Source organism: Vombatus ursinus, unplaced genomic scaffold (genome assembly GCF_900497805.2).
Source record: "Vombatus ursinus unplaced genomic scaffold, bare-nosed wombat genome assembly UNPS02014784.1, whole genome shotgun sequence".
Lineage (NCBI taxonomy): Eukaryota > Metazoa > Chordata > Mammalia > Diprotodontia > Vombatidae > Vombatus > Vombatus ursinus.
This window is the reverse complement of record NW_020954562.1, coordinates 11,120,735-11,140,137: the sequence shown is the minus strand read 5'-3', so window position 1 is coordinate 11,140,137 and position 19,403 is coordinate 11,120,735. Positions and strand designations below refer to the sequence as shown.

The following is a 19,403-nucleotide window of genomic DNA, read 5'->3' as shown; positions in this document are numbered from 1 at the left end:
TGTGTGTGTGTGTGTGTGTGTGTGTGTGTGTGTGTGTGTGTGTGTGTGTGTGTATGTATGTCTTTTGTTTACTTGAATTTCCAGTCTCAATTCCTGGTTTGGGACTTTGTCCAAGGGCCAGGTTCCATTTTGTCATATACTCTTAGATGTAGTAATCATGCCTTATCTCTTGTTTCTAGTGCTTCTTCCACTGGTTTCCATCTTCCTTATGTTATGTGTGTTGCCATGTTTCGGGTTGCTATTAGGCAGTCCTCTCAGGGTGCTGGTAAGGTTTCAGACAGGTTTACCTGAGCTGACCCTGACTTCTCTGCCAGGAGGACCCTTTTCTCATTGCTGACATGCCTTTGACTGTCCTTTCATGCATTCCTGGACTTCATGGAGGATCTTTTTGTTGTTTCTCTATCAATATCAATATTAGAGCTGGTGGTCTTTGAAAAAATTTTCCCAGAGTTAAGCTCAACTCCTCTTGACTTTTCACATTGCCATTTTAATTACAAGTCTAATTATGCTTTATTTTTTTTATCACTAATTACCATCAATGAAAGGGAGAAAGATGTTTGTATTCCTTTAAAACAATTTCTGTCCCTCTCCGTTTTGCTCTGAGTTCTGCTGAATATATATGGAAAGATTTTTTTTCACTCTTGGAATTCTACACTTCAAGGGTTTAATTAATATAAAATAAAAATGGTAGTCTTATGTTCTTATGCAAATGAAGCACCTTTGAAAAGTAGTGTCTTTTCTACTAGATGATAAACTCCTTTCAGGTAGGGACTCTAATTTTCATCTTTGTAATCCCAACAGTAAGCATATGGAGGAGCTTATTAAATGTGCCCATTTGAATTGAAATAAATTCTTTATCTATTGTTTTCATCTGTCTCTAGTATTTAGCCTAGTCCTATATATGTAGTAGATGCTTAATAAGTATTTGATGAATGAAAAACGAAACCTTACTGCAGTGGAATATTTAGAAAGATTTAAAGTGAGAAAAAAATTTCTAATGCCAGCTCTACTACTTGACTTCTCTAGGTGTCAGCTGAATTCTTTGTAAAACAAAATACTTGAAATACATGATCTGCTAGATTTAATACTCCAAATACTTACTCAATAACTTACTTACTACTTAATAAATTCTGTGGCCATCAGTTTGCAGGTCTATACAGTTATGAGGTTAAGTTCCCTTTTAGCACTAAAAAAATGTGATTTGTTTATATTTTGAGCCTCATTTTGCCACATTTGTGTATGTCTTTGTAAGTGTGGAGTGGTTAATCATACTCTTTTCTAATACATTTTTATCACTCTTATTCTTATACCTTTTGATCCTATTTCTTGAGACTTATAATGATAGCCTCTAAAGAATGTCATTTCTCTAGTAGCTAACACTACTACTTGTCATAGTAGATAATAAAAGATGGCAATCATTCATTAGGACATGCTTATGGAACTGCTTGAAAAACAATTTTCTTTAGCATGTCCTTTTTCAGGTTTAAAAGAACCGTTGCCATCCTTGAAATTGAACTTCCATCACTGCATTGAAGTCACCCCCCACCTTTTTTATGCCACAATAATGTGTCCTGAAGCACTATGGCAGTTTTATCCTGGTATCCTTAATGCATTTTGTTAAGATCTTTTGTTCTGCATGGGTTATTTCCAAAGTTCTCTATCCTTTTCTTTTCTTAGTCAAAATGCTTACTTTCCCATTCCTCTACCTTTCCATTATGCTAATATTTCTTGAATTTGCCAAGGGAAATGCAAGGGTCTTAATTCATTTTTAATTTAATTTTTTGATCTACTTTCTCAAATGTATTTTCTTCATAATTGGATTTTTACTAGGCTACTTTATATTCTCATTGGTTTATTTTTTTAATTTTGCATCAATAGATTAAAATAATTTTATTTTACTACTTATATTTATAATCTCTCTTACCTTATCTAATGATTTGAGAAACAAATACTGAAAATGTAATGCTAAGGCACTGAGTTTGTTAGCTTGCTCCAGTAAATACTCACATGAACTTCATCTTGATTTTCTTTGTTAGTCATCTTTCTTTTGGTGCTACATAGCAGTTCTTTTATAAGAAACAAGCCGCACCTGCACCAGTGGCTTTTGGTTCTTGTGGTAACATTTTAAAATGTCTTTAAATATAGAATTAGATAGTGGCTTAAAAAGTACTACATAGCACTTTTGTATCTGACTAACTTGTGCTTAGTTAAATGCTTTACTGCACATTATAACATAGGTGAATCAGCTCATCTGTTAAAGCAGTTGTCAGAAAAATATGGGCCAGCATGGTAGAATGTATTAGCCCAATACATTGTCTCCATTTTATTATGAAGCTGCTGAGGAAGCTGTGATATACAGCACTGTCATTACAGATCTATTGTTAGGACGGTTCCACAGTCTTCTCTGCACTGCCATTAATTTATAGCAGTAAACAATATGTAGTCCTCCGACTGCAGCAAAGCAGAATCTTTTAATGAGGTGGATGTTATTACCACAATAAATCAGTGTATTCGTGTAATGTATAATTCAATGTGTGTATTCCCACTGTAACTTCTCTGAGTAAGCTGATAGTGTATCATTGTCAGTGCACAGCTCCATGGTGCTGGGTTGTGGTTGTTGTTGTTGTTGTTGTTGTTGTTGTTGTTGTTGTTTTCAATCCTTCTTTTATTTGAGGACTTTTTTTATAGCTTGCAAAATATGGCGTATCTTGATAGTTGTTCTGTAGTAGGTAGACTTCAGAAACCAACTATAACAATAACAGCCAAAATCAATACTGTGGGTTCTAGTTGCAGAGCTCTCTCTCCCTCTCTCTCTGCATGATACCATTTTTTCAAAAGCTAGTGAAATCAATCCTAATTGGTTTTAGCATTATATTCCAGAAACGTAATTCTATAACTATTGATTTGGGGTGTTCTCATTTGGAGAGTAATAAAAATAGGAGCAGATAAAGTGAATACTTAAAATGCTGCAGAGTCATTCAAAGCAGTATTGATTTTATTTTTAATTTGTGTAATTTATCTTTAAATGGTTTAATTTCTTCCTTTTTTTTCTTCTTTCCATGGTTATCTTCAGAGAAAATAACTAAAATGCATTTAAAATGATTCTGTAACAAAGAAAGGAGTTCTTGGATTCAGTTTCATTCTTAACTGGAATAAATTTACCAAATCAAATATCCCTTTGTAGAGAAACCAATGTTTAGAAAGGATGCATTTCAAATTAGTGAACTTCCACAAATAGTAATCAACCTAAAATGTTTTCCTATTTTGCTAAATGAAATTTTTTTTAGTAAGATAACATTGATTAAACCAGGGATATTATTCGAAGCAGAAATTTATTTGTAGCACAGATACCAAAAAGAAATACATATTGCTTAAAAATGAGTTAAAATTACCAAAATGATAAATACTGAATGTTACTTAAAATCAAATCCTTATGCACAAAAAAATTCTTTTAAATATGTCATCAGGGACAACTTATACTTTCTATTGAATATATTTAAATTTGCATTTTATCCAAAAGTTTTTGTGGAATTTTAGTGAATTATATAATTGCCTGTTATTTTCATCTTTCTTTCTTTAACTAATGATGAGATATTAATATATCTTAATAAAATAGAGAACCAGTTTCTCAAAGTCTTAATAAGGGAGACAGTTTTAGATGTTGAAGATGTTGTTTCATTGAATTTATATTCCATGTTGTGAATAAAGAGTAGAAGGTTTTCTGGAAAACAGACTTTTGAAAGTTGAAGTTATTATTTAATGTATTATTTTTCAGTTTTGAGTCACAGTCTGTTATAAATTGTTTTATGTATTTCAGGCAGAACTATTTTAAATATTGATTTGTCTAGCAACTAGGACTGGTGATTATTACAGTTACTAACATTAATAGAAATTTCCAGTTACATCTTAATCCTTTCCTCTGCCCCCTTCCTTCAAATACTTGCTCTCATCCTGTTTTCAGATTCGTTTATAAATCAGTCACCTTTCCAAAAATTTTGAGGTACTCTAACTTTAAATTCTGGATTCTGATTGTTGCTCTCATCTAACTAAATGGGATATTATAGGCACTTTCCAAGTACTGCACAGCTAGCACTCACTTACTGCAATTCTACCTTTAGCTTGTTAGGAGCTGATTTAGCTGATTGAGATACCATGTTTGACAGATACTAAGCTTATTGTGAAATAATGGTGGCCTCCATCATTTACTTAGGTACTTGCTTCTTTCACCTGCTTTGAAATACTTTTTTTTTAAACTTGCTTACTGAATGCAATAACATTTTGACAAAAACACTATGTATTTTGTTTTAGGTCACTTTAATGCATGCTAATGATATTACCTTCAAAGACAGAAAAACATAAAATATGGTTATATTTATGTCTTTTTTGTTTATTTTAATTGGCAGCCCATAGGAGCTCTGAATCCCAAAAGAGCAGCATTCTTTGCAGAGCGTTATGAATCATGGGAAGATGATCAAGTTCCGAAGTTTCACTATGGCACTCATTACTCAACTGCAAGCTTTGTGCTTGCATGGTTGTTAAGAATGGTAAGTCATGTTTAGCGGATAATTTTTACTAAATTAAGTCTGATGATACAGAGAGAAATTGGTATTTTGAATTAATGATTGATCTTTATTTAAAACCTTTTAAAGATTGCTAAGTGAACCATAACAGTATTTTAAGGGTGGTACCTTATATAGTATATCTTATTAAAAAATGTTTCAGTAGAATGTTTTTTAAGTTATATTTTAGCTTGAGTTTTTCTGCATTTGTTACATAATTTTGTTTAATCAGACACTCCCTATATTAGCAGATTATAAATTCTTGCAAGGATTACTTTCACTTATGGTATTAAAATCATAAGCACTGAAAAAAATTTAAGGTGGTCATATGTTCATACATTTTGTTAATCTAATTGTGCCAGAAGGAATTGTGGTATGTCTGTAGGTGGAATTGTTCATGCCATGTATTGATAATATATTGGCTAAACAGGGAATGTTTCTGTACATTGAAAGGTGATTCATCCCACAGAAAGTAATTTCTTTGGGAAAGCATTAGCAGCACATCATTAATTAAAGCTTGTTAGAATGGTACAGGCAGACATAAATCCTCAAAGTAATTTATAGTGCTTAGCTAATTTCAAGCAATTATCCACTAATATGTGTTTAAGTGTTCTTTAACTAAGAGGAGGCTTTTAAATCTTTCAAACATTTTTCTTTTCTTAATCATAAATTAAATATTGAGCAATAGCAAAAGGAAAATTATATATTGGAATATTTCTTTGTACCAAGAAGACTACATATCCTAATTTTTGACTAATCAATATAGTGTAATATTTTTAGGAAAAATTTTTTTATTTCAAATGAAATATTTCTCTTGATTTAAATTAATATCTTGAAATGATTTTAATTACTCCAGTTTTGTATTTCTCCCTGAGTTTATTTTTTTAAATACTGACAATACATATTAAGCTATAAAGATGACTAAAAATCTTTTGTTCTTAAGAGATCCGTTGGGGCTTCATCATTATTGTTTTTTTTATAATTTTGTATATTCTTAGGAACCTTTTACAACTTATTTCCTGAATCTGCAAGGTGGAAAATTCGATCATGCAGATAGAACTTTTTCATCTATTTCAAGAGCATGGCGTAATAGTCAGCGTGATACATCTGATATTAAGGTAAATATAAACTTTCATTGATCAATTGCATGAGCATTATTGTGAATGATTTTTTTTAAAATTGGAGACAATTGTTTTCCACTGCCCAATTTAACAGAACTCAGATGAATATGTCATATAATTCTGCTATTGGGATATATGTGAATGAGACTTTGTTCAGAAATTATCTGTTCTTTATTTTCCAGTGTAATTTTGGTAGTGCCCAGTACTTTTTTCCTTTTAATATCTTTGTTTTGGAAAACTTAAAGTAGTCTCTTCTCCCTTCCCCTCTCCTCTCCTCTCCTCTCCTCCCCTTTCCCTTCTCCCCTCCTCTCCTTTCTTCTTGTCTCTCTTCTCCTCTCTCTTTTCTCTCTATTTATATGTAATTCATTTATAACATTAAATGGAATTCTTAACTTAAGAAATTGATTAACACATAAATTTACTTTGTGGAAATAACCTTCACCTCTGTTTTTGTGTTTTATAGGTCTCTGCCTTCACTCTTTTGCCAATATTTCTGCTGTTGGTTCCAAGTGTATCAACCTAACTTCTTTTTGTTGTTTCCCTTTTCATTGGGATGTCTACTGTGGTTGATAGATTTGAATGAATACGGTTGCAAACACTGTGTGTGTACATATACATACATACATTATATATGTGTGTGTGTGTGTGTGTGTGTGTGTGTATATATAATAGAAGAACAGACTATTCATTTTCTTTTTAACAATACAATGATTTTTTCTTTTCCTTTTTTTAATTTGATTTTGTTTATTTTTTTGTTACATTTTATGTTCTGAACTGTCTCCTTCCTTCCCTCCCCACCCCATACTAGAGAAGGCCACCATTTGACTACACATATGTTTATGTATGTATATACACGTATATCTAGATAGTACATATGTAAACCATACTATGCATACTTTTATTTATCAGTTCTTTCTCTAAAGGTGAATAGCATCTTCCTTCATAGGTCCTTTGATTTGAGTGTTTATAATATTCAGAATAATTTATTCATTCACATTTATTTTTCAAACAATATTGCTATTACTGTATTCAACATTTTTTTGGGCCTGCTAATTTCACTCTTCATAATTTCATGCAAGTCTTCCCATGTTTTTCTAAAATCAACCTGCTCATCATTTCTTACAGCATGGTAATATTCCATCACAATCATATACCACAACTTGTTTAGCCATTCTCCGGTTGATGGGCATCCCCTCAGCTTCCAGTTGTTTGCCCCACAAAGAGAGCTGCCATAAATATTTTAGAACATATAGGCTTTTTTCGTTTTTGTCTGATCACCTTGGGAAACAGACCTAACAGTGGTATTGCTGGGTCAAAGGGTATACATAGTTTAAAGTTCAGACTATTCATACTGCGTATGAATTGCTGTCCCTTTTGCTTGCTTCTACTTTTAAAAGTAGTGTATACTGGTGTTTAAAGTAGAATTCAGTGCTTACTAGATCAAGGACTTGAAGAAACGGAAACCCTTAAATCTTTACGTTTATGAAGTTTTTGTTCTGCACAAACTATACTTAATGGTATCTTCAGAAATCCATTGCTATGCTTGGGGAGGGGAGAGTGCAGTGGTTTGATATAATTATTATCTATAATAGAGAAAAAACAGTTGGCACAATTGTTGATTGAGCTTTTGTTATACTTCTCAAAGCTTTAATTTATCTAATTAGACTTTTTGCTTTTGCCTTAATCAGAGGGACTATTACATAGCAATAATTGATAAGCCTGACATCTTGGTATAAATTTTAAATGAGTGAAATTCAAATGTTCTTTACAAATACTTCTATTTATTAGGGACCTCTATAACCCAGACACAACCTCTTGAGTAATTAGCCTGTGAAATATAAGTATAGTTAGATAGATAATTTATTGATTTATAGATCCTTCTTTCCTGTTGTGTGATTGCCACAGTAGTTTTCTTTAGTTATCACTTCTATAGTAAAGCATTACTACTTATACCTTTTGTAAAACAGAACTGGGCATATGTACGTATGTCTTCCTCACAGATCTTAGCCTTCTTTTCCCAGGATTCTTGTCCCATTGAGCAGTCAGGAATATCTGTCTCTCTCTCTCTCTTTTTTTTTTTTAATTAAAAAAAAATTTCCTTTTCCCTAGCCTAAAATCACTGTAAGTTCTTTGAGATCAATTCCCGTCTCTTTTTTGTATTTGTATCCTTAGTGCTTTATACAGTGCATGGCACATTATAGGCACTTACTAAATATTTGCTGATTGATTGATTTACAACATAAGTAGGTATTTGATCTCATTGGAAGGGACTTTTCCTCCATCATTGCAGACTACAAGCCAACCATGGCTTCTCATCCTTTGTGATTCTTGTCTCTGTTCTACTTTAGGACATCCCCCAGAGATGGCTTGCCCAAGATGCTGAAAATCTTTTTGTAGGTCTTTGCATTTCATAGATACCTGTTGAGCATTCACATAGTCTCTGTTATACTTCACTCTCATCACATGATTAGCCTACCTCCTTCTCTGATTGTACAAGTCCTCAGTGATATCTTTTATGCTGCTTCTTGAATATAGGTCACCATTAAAAATGTGCTACAGAATATTTACACAAACAGGTGTTTCTCCATTTCTTTTTGAATCACTCATAACTTTGTCTCCTCAAAGATTGTGGTCCCATAATTTGCAACTTTACATCACCCCAAGAACATTTGTGTTGAAAAGGTAAGTAAGTCTTTGTCTTGTGGAGCAATCTGAGATTTAAAAAAAATAACAAACATAATATGCTTTATCAAATATAATCCAGGCCCATCCATTTCTCGGCCCTACTTACTTGCAATATTTGTACTATTTTTGACTCAATGGAAAGACCTTACAAATTCATGTCATTGTTCAGACAAAAATTAAAAAATTTTAATCCATTTAGTTTTTTCCAAATGGATTGTTGATAAAACTCTTTTGAATAATTATGGATCTCATAAGAATACTCAGAATTTTCTGGGGCTTGTTACATTCAGCATAGTGTCATCTTAAAAAAGGAGTGCCTCACCATATATAGATAGAATTCCTGCTGCATCCAGATGCTTGACATTAAAAATAAGAAAGTCATTAGATAGAGTTATCTTTCTGTTTGCATTAATCAAGAAATCTTGTAGAGTCTTAACATATTCATAAGAAACACTTTGTGAGAGAAGTGCCTTTAAGGCTGTCTTTTGCTCTACTGAATTATTATAATCAATAAATGTTGTGGGGTATTGTATTTTTTGTACCTCTCAATCCAATGTGCCTGTGTAAAATGTCATTTACAAAATCAGCCATTTGCCTTCTGTTGTGGTAAACATGTTCATGTATAGATATAATACAATATAATGTAATATAATATAATATAACATATGTATATATTTATATATATACATGTGTACATATTTATGAAGTAGGCGTATAAATTAGTAATAGTTGATAGTCTGGATTGTTCTTTTGCAACAATGTCATTGGCAAGTTCTTATTTTGTGATTTCCCATCCTCGAAGGATCTTACAGTGTAATCCCTCAAGACTTTCATAGCTATATCCTGTCTACTTTGGCCTTTTACTTGGTCTGGCCCAACTGCCTTTTCTGACTTAATCTTCCTAAGCATCATTTTTTCCCGTTTAGCTTTTCAGGGATTCACATTTATTCCATTTTCTGTTTGTTATTCTACTGATAGATTCATCTATGAGCACTCTTAGGTTGATGTACTGTACTTAGCTCTCACACCAAACTTTCTCTAGATTTTTGATTCTGCTATTTTTTTTTTTTTTTTTGCTGATTTGGAAGGTGCAACTATTTATAATCTTCTACCATCTTCTTCCACAGCATTTTAGAAATAAGCTTCTATTCTAAACCAGCCTTACCTTTAACTGCCATCTGTCTCTCTTCCTGGCAAGATGATCAAGTATTTGCTGGCTAAAGTGGTTTCTAGGCTTTTATGGCTTTGTTGTGGCAGTTGTTTTACATTGGTTAGAACTGGTGATAATATAGGTCAGTATTTGCCTTTTGCCTTCTCACCTCTACCTCTTAGAATTCTTTGAAAATTCAGGTCAAGTACCATCTTCTACATAAAGGGCTCCCTGATTCTTCTCCCCTGCCTTGTACCCACAGCTCCTCTAGACGAAACCACCTTGTGTTTATTTTGTATACGTTCTGTATATAAATGCATGTTAGTCGCCTCTCTCCATACCTTCAGTAGAACGAAAGGCATCTGAAGTCAGGAACTGTTTAATTTCTGTCATTGTATCCCCACATGTACCTAGGGGCCATATACCTGACACATTAGGCACTTAATAGATTTTTGCTGGTTGATTCTTCACTTCTCAACTGTAGATATCAATAGATGATTTGAAAATATCTAACTGAAGTTATGGTAACTTCACAGGGTTATCTCCTAAATATGTTTTCTTTTTAATGTTATGTTTATCTTGATTCTAATGTGTTTGTGTATCCTCTGAGTAATTTATGCGCCTTTGAAGTTTTTTGTTTCTCAGTCATCAGCCGTATTTTTTCATCATCTTCTTCTGAGCCTTTCTCACGTTAAAATCATCAAGTTTCAGAGTACCTGTTGACCTGGTTTGGAGGCTCTTACTCAGCTCTGAATAGAATTTCTTTGCCTTTCTACCCTCTCTCTGAAACAGGTGTTAGAACCTGGATTGCAGTTACCTTCATGGTGGTCTTTTTACTTACACCCAGCATAAGCACTAGGAAAGGAGCTGACTAATCAGCCCGTGAAGTGTTGTTTCTTACTGCCTTTTGGCACAACAGAACTCACTCCTGCATTTGTTTTGTTTTGTTTTTAATGAGAATCTGTGGACCTTCGTATCTTGTCTGTGGTAAGAATGTAAATATCATATGGTTCAATTCTTTCAATAATATGTCAATTTGTTGGTCTTTGTTCAAACATCTCACATTTAGAATACCTATAGTTAACTGACTAGAAGTGGTATGATCTTTAGCTCCCTTTGCCCAACTAACTAACAGTCTTAGAGGACTGAGGGTCATTTTTAATTTTCTTTTTTTCTTTGATTGCTGAAGCCAGAGAATTTAATCATTATGTACTGACCCATCTGAAAGTGCTGAGTCTTTTCATTTTTATCTGGGATGTTCCTCATGCAGAAGACTTAATCTCTCCTCTGTACTCAAAGCCCTTCTAGAATGATGGAATCTGGCAGGGCTTACACTCCACTTGCATAGCCTTTCAAAACCCAAGGTCTCTACCTTGTCACAATGAGACAGTGATAGAAGATTGTTTTTTTAGTATGGCATACATTCCTCAGAATTGGTTAAAGACTACCATATAAAAATGAGATAATAGCTTTTTTGGTTAAAAATTTCTAAAAGTGAAGAAAATCAATAATAGTAGGCTTTTCAGTGCTTACCTTTTTTTTTCTGAGAAAACTCTTTGCTTCACTATTTAAGCATCTCCAGTTTTATCATCCTATTTCTCATTACCTAGAATCTACCTTTACTTGAGAGTAAAGGGCAGGTGTTACTTATATAGATATTTCTAACAAATGAAGACAGAGGATATGAATTATGTTCATTTCAAAGGGAAAAGATACACTTTTGGTTTTACTAAAGCAATCCTTCCCTGGTAACATGATTTACTGTTATTGGAACCTAGAGGTCCCTCTCTGTTTCCCTTCTGCCTTGTAGCTTCCAACTCCTGTCTAGCAAGACTGTATTTTAACAACCAGTAATGTATTTCAGTCAGCCTGAGGAATCAGAGAGAACATGTCAAACAAGTGCCCTCTCAGTTCAGATATGAGACATGGCTTGAGTATCATCCTCACTTCCCAGGGTAGCTTTCTACTAGTGGGTACAAAGATGCTTTCATTCTATTTATGCATTAGCATTGATAACTCTGAAGTGTACTTCATGTAGTCATGAACTGAAAGGCCAGTGGCAGCATCATGTAATCTTGAGGGACTACATTAGAAAGTGACACAATTGTATTTGAGAACTATTACTATAAAAAAATTTCTTTTAATTCCCACATTCACATAGAAAAATCATTCATAATAGGCTCTGCAGTACAATATTGAATTCTGTTCTGTCCTAATCCTAAATAATCCTAAAGGAAGCAGCTTCAGTAGACTAGTACATACCTAAACCATCCAACACAATTTATTGTCAGCCATATATTTGAAGGTCTCCCAACATAGATATTTTACAACCTCCTTTGGGAGTGGTTTGTTATAGAGTTCAACTGCTCATATCTATGGGTATAGAATCCTAAAGTTGGAAGATAGTTTTCTACCCTGTACTAATGCAGTATTCCTCTCTATAATGTCCTGGAAAAGTGGCTATCCAACTTTAGGTTCAATACTTCTAGTAATGAGAATTCATTAATGCCCAAGGCATGTCATTCCATTTTTTGCTAACTATAATTATTAAGTCAGAAAGACTTCCTGTTTAACCAGATACTCTCAATAAAATTTAAGTTCATTGCCCCCTTTTCAGTCACTTGGAAAGATGGCAGATAGTAATCCTTTTCTGGCCATTGGATTATTAGCATATTCTTAGCATAACTAAGCCATTGTCATTATCAGCAACACCAAAAAAATATTTACCATGTACCTACTCTAAGTCACCTTGCTGAGTGTTTTTTAGTATTTTATTTTTTCCCAATTACATGTAAAAACAATTTTTAACATTCATTTAAACAATTTTAAGTTCTAAATTTTCTTCCTCCTTACTTCTCCTGGCCCCCCATTGAAAAGGCAAGCAATTTGATATAGGTTATACATGTGCAGTGATGTGTAACATATTTCCATGTTAGTCATGTTGTGAAAGAAAACACAGACCAAAATAACCCCAAGAAAGTTAAAAAAAAATTTTTAAAGTATGCTTTGATTTGCATTCAAACTCCATCATTTCTTTCTGTGGAGGGGGATAGCATCTTTCATAATAAGTCCTTTGGAATTGTCTTAGAGCATTGTATTGATAAGAATAGCTAGGTCATTGACAGTTGATCATCATACAGTATTGCTGTTACTGTGCACAATGTTCTCCTGGTTCTCCTCATTTCACTTTGCATCAGTTCATATAAAGTCTTTCCAAGTTTTTCTGAGAGCATCCTGCTAATCATTTCTTTTAGCATAATAGTATTCTATTACAATCATGTACCACAACTACAAAAGCTTTTCCCAATTGATGGGCGTCACATCAGTTTCTAGTTCTTTGCCACCACAAAAAGGACTGCTGTGAACATTTTTGCATCTATCAGCCCTTTTCCTTTTCTTTTAAATCTCTTTGAGATACATAATTACAGTGGTATTACTAGGTCAAAGGCTATGCAGTTTTATAGCCCTTTGGGCAGAGTTCAAAATTGCTTTTCAGAATGGTTAAATCTGTTCACAACTCCATCAACAATACATTAGTGTCACATTTTCACATTCCCTCCATTTGTCATTTTCCTTATCTGTATCATATTTGCATTTCTCTAATCAATAGTGATTTAGTGTATTTTTTTTTCATGACTATAGATAGCTTTGATTACTTCATGTGAAAACTACCTCTTCGTATCCTTTGACCATTTATCAATTGGGGAATGACTTGAAATCTTATAAAGTTGACTCAGTTCTCTGTATATTTGAGAAATGAGGCCTTTATCAGAGAAAGTTACTGCAAATTTTTTTTCACAGCTATGGTTACTTTGTTTTTCCCTCCATCCTATTTCCCTCCCTGCTTTATCCTACTCTGTCTTATCCTGTTTATCCTGAAAACTTTTGCTTTTGACTACTACATCCTCCAAATACTTTGCCTTCTGTCAGCACCACTACCCCTTCTCATATCCCCTTCCCCTCCTACTTTCCTTGGTATGATAAATTTCTCTATCAAACTGAGTGTGTGTGTCATTCTCTCTTTGAGAAAATTCCAATTAGAATAAGGTTCATGCTCCCAGAATTTCTTGCATCACTGTCATTTCTTTTCCCAGTTTTTCCTCTACCTCTCTTATTTGATTTTTGCAATCCTTTTTGAGTTCTTTCAGGAATTCTTTTTGGGCCTGAGACCAACTTTTTTTTGAGGCTTTGAGTATAGTAGTTTTGACTTTGTTGTCTTCTGATTTTGTGTTTTGATATTCCCTGTCACAATAGTAATTTTCTTTGGTCAGTTTCTTGTTTTGTTGTTTGCTCAATTTTCCAGTCTATTTCTTGACTTTTAACTTTATGTTAAAGTTGAACTGTTTTCCTGGGGTGAAGGGGCACTGTCCCAAGCTTTGGGTTTTTTGTGCACCTGTTTTCAGAGCTAGTTCTGGGGGGTCTGTAAGTTTTTAGTTCTTCCAAGGTGGTATGCTCTAAGGAGAGGTGTGTTTATTACTCTCCTGCCTGTGTTTTGATCTGTGAATCACCACAAGCACTCTTTTCTACCCTGCAACTGTGACCAGGTCCCCACTCCTCTGTGGCCATAAGCTCTGATGCATTAGGGCTTCTTCGCATCCTGGGACTGTGAGCCCGGAATGGGACCTGGATTCACATATGGGCTTTGCAATAGAGTCCTGCACTCATTTCCATCAAAGGGACCCTTGTCATCTCTTTCTGACAGAAGTCTAAAACCTTACTATCTGTGGACTAAGAACTCTGGAAGGTACAGATTCAGTTGCTTCCAGTGCCTGTGCTGGACTGCACTCCACTCTTACCCTAGTGCGACAGACCTTTCCTTCTGACTTGTAAGTTATGTTGGGCTGTTAATTGTTTTACCCCATCCTTTTGTGGGTGCTACCATTCCAGAATTCACTTCGAGGTGTTATTTTAAAGTTGTTTGGAGGGGAATTTGGGAGAAATCAGGGGAGCCTCTGGCTTTTCCCCACTGTCTTGGTTTTGCCCCTTCACCTTGTGAGTGTTGTAGAAGATATAAAGGAGTAGTTTTTACAATCTAATGAGAAGATTAGAAGCAGCATAATTTTTTTAACTAATGAGTTCTAAAATTTTTAAAAATTAAAATCTTTTAAAAGTACTTAGCTTTAAAGTGATCGTTTGTCTAAGTCTTACATAATAATTTTTATAATCCTTGGATTGTAATGTGTTAAAATTGCCTTCTAAAAAAATTAACTGGTGCAGGGACACCAAGTTTCTCAAAGCAAGTGAGGATAAACATGGTAGCATTGGAAAATGAAGGAAAGAAATGGCTATGAAAGATGTTTTAAAGTCCTCAAATGATAGGTCATCAAAGGATATGAATAGGTTGTTTTCAGAGGAAATAATTCAAGCTGCAAATAGTTGTGTGAAAAAAAATTGCTCTAAATCATTAACAATTAGAGAAAAGCAAATTAAAACAACTCTGCTGTACTGCCTCTCACCTATCACATTAGGAATAATTGACAAAAATAGGAAAATTACAAATGCTGTAAGAGGTATGGGAAAAGCAGGTACATTAATTCACTGTTGGAGGAAATGTGAACTGGTTTAGCCATTCTGGAAAACAATTTGGAACTATGCCCAAAAAACTATTAAACTGCACATACTCTTTGACCCAGCACTGCCTCAATCAGGTCTGTACTCTAAAGAGATAAAAGGAGGAAAGGACTCGTATATATAAAAATATAATACTGTAAAAACAGTTTAACAAAGATCATGAATACTGTCAATATTATTTCCTAATTCTCACCTGATAATACATTTTAGTATATCCATAGTTCTACATTTCTTATTTATATTTAGTTTGTTTGTATGACTCTGGAGCCTTTTTCTGTCATGTTTTTTGCTAACCATTGTTTTTCTATTTCATATTTTTTTTGTTAATGAGATTACTACCTTTCTCTTGTTCCTTTTGAATTTTAGTTCTCTTTTTATAGACCTTCTCCAAAGACCAATCATTTGTTCTGTTTGTTCTATGTATTTTGGTCTCTGATAGTCTTCCATATAGTCACTACTAGGCTAACCCAAAATATAAGTCAAGGAAAATATGAATATCTATAAAGTGAAAAGAAAGCTCACCACAATAAAAACACAAATTTTATTTTCTATTGCAGTTTTAAATCTATTAAAGCACAAAAATGGAGTGAGAGATATGTGGGAAAAGAAGAGAATATGTGAATGAATGTGATCTTGGGGTTATAGGGAGGAAAATACAATCAAAATAAAAAAGGTTGAAAAGACTTTGAAAGATCGTCAGACTAGTTCCTTGCCTTCGGAATTAAAACTTTTAGCCAAAAGATTGAAGTTTAGATCTATGTAGTTACATGCTTTTTTTTCCCCCCAAGTCAAATGTCTTAACTACTTGACAATTCTGGAAAATACCATTGATCAATGTAGAAGCATTTATTAAATACTTAACATATGCCAGGCACTACGGTAGAGATGTGGGATATAATGACACAAATACCGCTAAGGAATTTACATTCTATTGGAGGAGACAATATGTATGTAAGTATATACAGGAGAAATACAAAATAAATACAAAGTATTTTTAGGAGAGAGGACACTAGTAACTGTGGGCATCAGGAAAGGCTTCCTGTACAAGATTGTATTTGGGTTGAATTTTGAAGGAAGTAGAGATTCCATGTCAGGAGGGCATTGCATGGGAGACTTCCTTTTCAAAGAGATGGAATTTTGGAGGTGGAGTTTCATGTGTGAGGATCAGCAAGGCTAGTTAGTAGACTGTAAAACGTGGGAAGGAGAGTAATGCATCATGAGGCTGGAAGTACAGGGTGAGGCTAGGTTGTAAAGGGCTGTATATTTATTACTCCTGGAGTTGCTGAAAAAAGTAATAGAATTATGGTAATGAATAGTGTTATTGTAGGAAAACAAAAGGATCCCCACTTAGCTACTACTGCTCATCCCAAGTTCACTTTCATTTACACTGTTACCTTCTTCTCAAGCAGATTATCATTCTCCATTTTTGTGTTTTAAAAAATTTAAAAACTGTAGGAGAAAATAAAGTGGGTGTTGCTCTTTTGTTAATGTTGTGGACTTTCTTTTCTCTTCACAAATAAGTTGACAGTTTTCATTATCATTTCTCCAGTCCTCTTCTCTTTCTGTAGTCACACAGAGAACTTATCCATTTCATAACTGTAGCCATGTGGATGATTTTCAGATCTGTATCTCTTAGCTCTAACCTCTTTTCTGAGCTCCACGCTCATATTTTCAACCACTTGCTTTCTGGTTATTTACACGTGGATGTCCTTCTCACTCTTTACACTCAAGGTGTTCATAACTTCTTAACATATTATTCCCTCCCAAACCACCTTCTTTTAATGTCACCATGAAATCATCTCGGTCATCAAAAGTAGGAATCTTGGAATTATGGAAGCAGGAATCTTGGAACTATTTCCTCTTTTCCCCCTCAAGTTCAGTCATTTGCTGCATCCTCTCAGTTTTATTTCTACTTATTTTTCTCACATCTCCCTGGTTCATCCTACATAGTAGTCTGTGTGAACATCTTCCTGAAGCACAGCTGCGATCATGTAATTTTCCTTTTTGAAAACCCTTGGGGACTTGTCATTGCCTATAGAAAAAAATAAGCTAGATGTTATAGTATGAGGTAAACTCTTGTTTTAATTTGCATTTCTATTCTTATTATTCATCATTTGAACAATTTTTCATTGTCAGAAACTTATAAAGATAGTAAAGTCTTTACTTAACAAAAAAATTGTATGTTCTGTTTGCTTTAAGTCATAATCAGTATTTTATCTTGCTTTAATTAACTTTTTCCGAATTGTACATTGTGGGAGAGTCATCTCTGGGGTTTAAATAGCAAGTGTAACTAAAAACATTGAACAGCATTGGACTTACTTTTTTGTTTTGTTTTGTTTTTTGGGGGGTTTTTGTGAGGCAATCAGGGTTAAGGGTTAAAATATTTAAAATGTTTTAATGATCCTTGTTTATTTTTGTATCATAGTAATTGCCCCTGAACCCACACCCAGTGAACTGTACCTTGTAGTAAAGAAAAAACAATTAAGCAATACTAATCTAATTTATCAAGACTATCTTGCCTTTATTCTTCTTTGTATCTTCCATGCTGTATTATTTCCTACCTACCTGCCTCACAATGTTCTTTTTACCTGGAATATACTTTCCTCTCCATCTTATACTTCTCTCTCATTCCATTGCCCTCCCCACCCCCTCACAGCCCCAGTCTCTGCCTGTCAGAATCCTGAACAGGTCAGATGTAACCTTCCTTCATGTAGTCATTCCTGACTTTCCCAGTCTGTAGTAATCTTTTCCAATCTCTGTACTTTCATTTAACTTTTTATCTTGGCTTGTATGTCTCCCACAATATATCATACTTTGACTTGCACTAATATTATTTGTTTACATGCTTTATTTTCCTTATTAGATTATATGCTCCATTAGAGGAAATTAGTAATTTTTTGATTCCCATAGTACCTTGAACTTATTACTCAGTATGTGTTTGAAATGGAATGAAATGAAAGGATAGAATGATTTCCATTTGAAATATTATTTATACAGATTTCTCACCTGGAAATCATGCTTCAGATTGAAGTTGGACTAAGTGACCAGCAAAAGGCATTTTTATATAATTAAATGCAAATTAGATGTAATGCATTTTTACTAAAATCAATCATTATTAAACAACATAAAATAAATTAATTTGGTTGTAGAAGGTAACCCTTGGGAGCTGTGTGGACATATGTATTTTAAAATATTTAGAGAAAATATATTATCATAAAAATGAATATATTTGTATTTTGAGATTTGTGAAACTTGAGGCCTTTGATTTGGCCTTTAACATCTTAGAAATCCCAGGCATTTTAAGTCTTAAGATGAGCATATTTTCTTTTTTTGTTTCATAGCAGCATGAGCTTGACCATGTTTAATACAATCTATCAAATTCATAACATCAGTACCAGACCCATTTGTAGGAAAGAACTTAGCTACAGGTAACAGAACACAATTGCTAAGAATGTATTTCTAGACCCTTTCTTTAAAAAAACAAAACAAAAACAGATAATTGCTTTGCTTTCCCCGTAGAGTTATGCTTCCCTTTTTAAATTATGCAAAATTAAAACAAACAAAAAAAGAACAAAGGGAAATCGACTTGCCCTCCTTTCCCCCAACTTAGTTCCATCCTAAATGTAAGCTCTTTCATTTTCTTGGCAGTGCAAAAAATTCTATCATAGCTGCTTTCCTTTGTTTCTGTACTTTATTTTTATACTTACGCTGCTTGTAGAGTTGTTAATTAGCCCTCACCCCCTTTAGGGTTTTCTTTCTTCATTTATCAGTAAGTTAAGTGATGATTCCATCTACTTGTATTTCTTTTAGAATTGAAATGTGGTACTCTTGTGCTTTCCCCTGAAGCAAAGGGTTTTTGATAAAAATGATTTGAAATCGAGTAGTTTTTTTTTTCTTATTCTGTCTAGCTGCTTATTTTATCCATAGACCTTGCCAAAAATAACCTTTGAAGGTACTTGGGAAATGCTCACAAATCATAATGAATTATATGAGTGAAACTTTGAGTAGGTAACAACATCTTTACACGTGTCAGGTATGGTTTGTTACTTGATGTTTTTTGATGTTATGTTGGAAAATTAGAAGAATGCAGATGAGATCTTTTTTGTAAAGGAAGGTTAGGTGTTACTATGGTTTTGTTATTAGATACTGAAGAGAGGAAAAAGATACAGATGGCAGTGGTTTGTTTTTGGTCAGTGGAAGAGAGACAAAAGACATGATATAATCTAAACGTTGTTTGTAGTATACTTATTATACTGATCAATTTACTAAAACTTTGCTTACATTTTGGAGGTATTTCACATTTTAAAATCTTTTATA

General features: G+C 33.7%; 1 protein-coding gene across 7 annotated transcripts in view; it reads left to right on the top strand.

Moving 5' to 3' along the window:
- The window catches only part of LRBA (LPS responsive beige-like anchor protein), a 676,054-nt gene that overhangs the window by 495,578 nt on the left and 161,073 nt on the right, over positions 1-19,403 (top strand). For all 7 annotated transcript variants that reach the window (XM_027866938.1, XM_027866942.1, XM_027866935.1 and 4 more), the window contains 2 exons: positions 4,404-4,544; positions 5,558-5,677. In XM_027866938.1, the coding sequence (XP_027722739.1) occupies positions 4,404-4,544; positions 5,558-5,677 (261 nt within the window). The remainder of the gene's footprint in view (positions 1-4,403; positions 4,545-5,557; positions 5,678-19,403) is intronic.